This window comes from Mandrillus leucophaeus, unplaced genomic scaffold (genome assembly GCF_000951045.1).
Source record: "Mandrillus leucophaeus isolate KB7577 unplaced genomic scaffold, Mleu.le_1.0 Scaffold28, whole genome shotgun sequence".
In the NCBI taxonomy this organism is placed as follows: Eukaryota; Metazoa; Chordata; class Mammalia; order Primates; family Cercopithecidae; genus Mandrillus; species Mandrillus leucophaeus.
In genome coordinates this window covers 825,033-829,553 of record NW_012102920.1, presented here as the reverse complement: position 1 = coordinate 829,553, position 4,521 = coordinate 825,033, and the positions used below count along the sequence as shown (strand labels likewise).

The 4,521-nt window shown below is 60.4% G+C and overlaps 1 protein-coding gene across 1 annotated transcript; it reads right to left on the bottom strand.

Annotated features, from left to right (window-relative positions):
• Window positions 1-1,088: 1,088 nt before the first annotated feature.
• On the bottom strand, window positions 1,089-3,589 carry LCN9 (lipocalin 9). The gene is made up of 6 exons (XM_011985060.1): window positions 3,494-3,589; window positions 2,673-2,809; window positions 2,178-2,251; window positions 1,614-1,724; window positions 1,220-1,276; window positions 1,089-1,111 (listed from the first exon to the last, which is right to left on the bottom strand). The coding sequence occupies exons 1-6, from the start codon at window positions 3,587-3,589 to the stop codon at window positions 1,089-1,091; spliced, it is 498 nt and encodes a 165-aa protein (XP_011840450.1).
• Between the last annotated feature and the right edge of the window lie 932 nt (window positions 3,590-4,521).

Sequence of the window (4,521 nt, the reverse complement as noted above, 5' to 3'; positions counted from 1 at the left end):
GGCCAACAATCACTTTTAACCCACAAAATCACCGCAGATTGGCTGGTACCTCCCTTTTATTCACCAAAACATGGAGGGGGGCGCAGGCACCTGCCTCCGCTGTGACATTGTTCATCATCTTCCCCCAGAGGCAGTGGCTGAGCCCAGGGAGGGGAGGGGCAGAGAGGGGAGGGACAAGGAGGGGAAGGGTGGGGAGGGCAAGGGGAGGGCCTTGGTTGCCAGTTGCTGTCTCACCCGCATCTTGGGGCCACCACGCATCACAGGTACATCCGCTCCTTTACCCTCAGGGACCCTCATGCAGGAATGCAGAGGTGCCTTTAGAGGCATGTCTCCGGGAGGCTCAGGCTCTGGGAAGGGAAAGGGGCCCTGGAGGTTTTTACTGGGCCGGGACCATTTCTGAGAAGGGAGGGGCAGCTCAGAGAAGGAGCCTGTGGTGGCCTGAGTGGTGACCCTCAGAGGACATGCTCCTATCCTAGTGCCTGGAGCCTGTGAAGGGCATCTGATGGGACAGGGTCTTTGCAGCTGTGAAGTTAAGTATCTTGACAGGAGGAGATCATTCTGGATGAAGATGGGCCCTAAATCCAATGACACGTGTCCTTAGAAGAGACAAAAGAGGAGACACAGACAGAGGCAGAGGCTGGAACGACACAGCCACAAGCCAGGGATGCCTGGAGCCCCCAGCAGCCAGAAGAGGCAGGAAGGACCCTCCCCAGGAGGCTGCGGAGGGAGCACAGCCCTGCAGACCTCCGGTTACAGATCTCGGGCTCCAGGCTGTGAGAAAGTAAATCCTGATTGTCCTGGTCACCCGCTTGTGGTGACAGCAGCCCCTGGAGACTCACACAGGGCCCCATCTCACTTCCTGCTCAGACCCTACCACCCTGGAAGGCCCCATGACTGCCCTGACTCCCGGATGCTTTTCACAGCATCTTTCACCAAGCACCTTGTGTTCGGTTCCCAGACTGGGGGCAGGGGTGGGCACCTCCTGGGCTGGGACCCCCAGCCTCTGATGTTGGCCCCAAGCTCTCCCCATCCAGCCCCCTGCCCCTCCCGAGTTGCAGCTCACGCATGGGAGGCCTGGGCGGGCTCCTCTAACGCTTGGAGTAGCAGTGATCTGGAAGCACAGAGGGGGCTCTCAGTGCAGGGACAGGGACTGGGCAGGAGCACCTCCCATCCCCACCCTGTCCCGGCTCCTGCTCGGTCTGGGAGCAGCGGGGCCGACCTTCGTTGGTCAAGTCGACGATGTTTTGTGGGCCGAGTCCGTACTTTTTGCAGGTTTCTTCAAATCTGCTCAGGAAGGCGGGTTCCAGCTGTGGGACCCGTGCTGGGAACAGAGTTGGTTCTGTGTGAAGGTGGGCCTTGCTGGGGGTGCTCAGGCGGTGCTGAGGCTGGGCAGGGGGTCACGCCCTGACCAGAGAGGGGCTTTGTGCCAAGTAAGGTGGGAGGCGACAGACTGAAGCACCCAGCACCCTAATGGTGTGTCTGTGGGAAGGAATGGCCAGTGGGAACCACCTCTTCAAACCCCAGGGCCACGGCGAGACCCTCGGCCCGGGGTTGGGCCAGATTTCAGAGGCGGTGGGGTCCCCGAGGGAGTCAGAGGGGGACAGCGGAGGTACCGTAGAGCGCCAGTGCGTGGGTCTCGGTTCCGTTCCTGAAGTTCTGGAGGTGGAAGGTGATGAACAGCCTGTAGTCAGTCTCCGAGACGGCCACCGTGTTCTCGCCCTCATCTGCGTGGAGACATGGCTCAGCGTGGCCTGGCCCCGCCACCCTCGGGGTCCTGTGGCAGGTGTGCTGTGTGGCCACAAGCAAGGATGCCGGGTCACGTGGCCTTTTGAGGGGGAAAGGGAGGTGCCCAGGGTGCTTGCCCAGCGGAGACCCCTGTACAGGGCGTGGGTGGCAGCGACACAGCCCCCTCCCTCCTTGTCATCGGGTTGCAGACCTTGGTGGTCCCTTAGTGGGCCCGTCTCCCAGAGCCCAGCGAGACACGCCTGCCTCCCTGCTTCCCCTGGGCCAGGAGTCCCCCTGGAGTTGGTGCCAGGATGGGTCCCAGTTCAGGGTCAAGCTGTCGGAGGGAAACTTAACTAAAATCCCCAGAGTCAGTGCTCACCAGAATATGGCCCAGGCCCTGGAGAAAGGGGACCCCCGGCTATCAGGCCAGGAGGAGCCTGGCTTCCACTTACAATTGATGGAGTATTCCCCATTCTTCTCTGTCTTCTCGCAGACCACGACCACGGCCACACACTCCCCCTGCACCCTGGAAGCCAGCCAGGAAGATGCCGGGAGTGGAGCTCCAGCCCCCTGGACGTGCGATGGCAGAGTGCACCCCTCCTCCAGGACACAGGCTCCCCCTCCCAGTGCCTGGGCCTCATTCCACAGCCCTGAGTTCTCGGGCTGGGCCCTGCTGCAGCCCACCCAACACCCTCATCTCCTCAAGCCTCACCCCAGCCTCGGAAGGGGGGCGATTTCATCTCCATGTTTAGGGGAGAGCACGGCGCCAGGTCGACCAAGTCCCTGTTCCCACCTCACCCCGCCCCCAGGGGTCACACGCACAGGCTCAGGCTCTCGCCAGAGTGTGAGTCTGAGTGTGCGAGCCTGTGTGTGCAAGAGTGAGAGTATGCGTTGGGGTGGCAGGGGCATGGGTCTTCCTGATGCCAGCTGAGATGGGCAACACGCACATGAATTCGAAATCAAATTTTAGGCTGCCGTTCTTCAAATGTTCTATATTCCGGACGAAGACCCGCAAGTCCCCGTTTTCTTTAATCCGATTCAGGTCATCTGAGGCCATGAAAATAGAATACCAGACCCCCGAAATCTGAAGACAAAGAGTTCCAGTGGGTGGGGGCTGTGGGACAGCTCTGGGGATGCTTAGTACCCACAGTCTTCCCTCCCAGGGCCCGGCCCCTGAGCATCTGGCTCCCAGCCAGATCCCCTCTGCCCTTCCAGGGCCGTCTCTGCCCCCAGGTCTCCTCCCCTCTGTCCCCATATCCCCCCTTTGCCCCCAAGGCCCCCCCTCTGCTCACAGAATGCCCTCTGCCCTTCCAGGGCCCCCTCTGCCCCCCCCAGGTTCCCCTCTGTCCTCTCAAGGCCCCCCTCTCCACCCTCTCCCACCAAGTCCCCCTCTTTTCCCCAGGTCTCCCTTCTACTTCTAGGAACCCCTCTGTCCTCTTAGGGCCTCCATCTCCCTGCTGGCCGCCACTCCACTCTCCAGGTTTCCCCTCTGCCCTCCCAGGGCCCCTTCTAACCTTTCAGGACCCCAGTCACCCTCCCAGGCCTCCCCTGCCCAACCTTCCCAGAGTAACCCCTGCCCTCCCAGGCCTCCCCGGCCTGACCCTCCCGGAGTAACCCCTGCCCTACCAGGCTGCTGTCACAGCCTAGGGAGGAGAGCTGGGCTCCCCTTGGACCAGCCGCCCTGGTCGCAGGTCAGAGACCCCAGGCTGGGGGAGGACCATTGCCTTGAAGTCTGGCCCCTTCCCCACAGACCCCAACGCAGACGCACCCTGGCCATGTTGTAGTTCCTCTGCACAACGGCGCGGGGATTGAACTCCTGGGCCGCGATGATGCTCAGCCCCAGGCTCAGCAGAAGCAGAGCCATCCTTGCCGTGGACGCCTCGGCCCTTGGCCCACCCTCTTTATACCCGGCTGCCCTGTGGCTTCCAGCCCCGCGGGGCGGCCCACTCCCTGGCCCGTCCACACACATCCTGTGCCCACTGGGCATGCAGCCAAAGGCCTTGAGGCTGGTGCCCTGTCCACTGTGGGAAGATCACCCACTCCCTTGTGGGAGCTTCCTGGACCTGTGGACAAAGGGACCTGCTGTCCCCTTGCTGGAGGTAGGCACCCTGTCCCAAAGGCAGGGGACAGCCTCTCTCTCAGCCTGCAAGAGGACCCATGGTGGCTGTGTCCGCAGAGTACAGGGTGTCCCTGTTCCCCTCCCGCCCCCTCCCGCTCCTTCCCCAGCACAGCATCTGGGGCCAGAGCCTATCGTGAGTCACCATGTCCCCAGACTCAACTGAGGGCCAGGTGCTTATTCTCTCCTTATTCTCTCAGTCCAGTAATGGGATGTGGACGAGCTGGGAAAGTAGAGAGTTTGCTTCTGTCCCTGGGTACAGGGAGAAGGCCGGGAAAATAGTACGAGACCAACTCAAAATTGCAGTTTTCCAGAGCTTATATACCTTTGAAGCTGTATGTCTACGTGTACGTGTGCATTCATCTAAAGACAGAAGTGATGAACTTCTGCTAATCTATAACTAAGGCCTGAGTCCTGAAGACCTTCCTCTGGAGCCTCAGTAAATTTACCTAATTTAGGGGGGTCCAGATGCTGGGGTGATTACCCTTATCTCATCTCCTGCTGAATCATGGAAGTTTGGGGGCATTCCTTTAGACCCCAATAAAACTTGTTTAATCCTAAACGGGTACCGTTAAGAATTCCTTCATTATCTTGTCATGCTTCAAGGCCCAGGAAGGGCCTGGACAAAACTCTTGGTGGGCTTTTATTACATTCCAGCCTTTGTTGAAGGGCGCTGGCTC

Bases quoted from the DNA above. Each gene is read 5' to 3' on its own strand.
- LCN9 (XM_011985060.1), bottom strand. From the start codon at position 3,589: ATGGCTCTGCTTCTGCTGAGCCTGGGGCTGAGCATCATCGCGGCCCAG. The intron at 2,252-2,672 runs GTGCGTGTTGCC...GCTGGCTTCCAG, and splicing joins AAATTTGATTTCGAATTCAT to GGTGCAGGGGGAGTGTGTGG. The intron at 1,112-1,219 runs GTCGGCCCCGCT...CTGTGCTTCCAG, and splicing joins CGTCGACTTGACCAACGAAG to ATCACTGCTACTCCAAGCGT.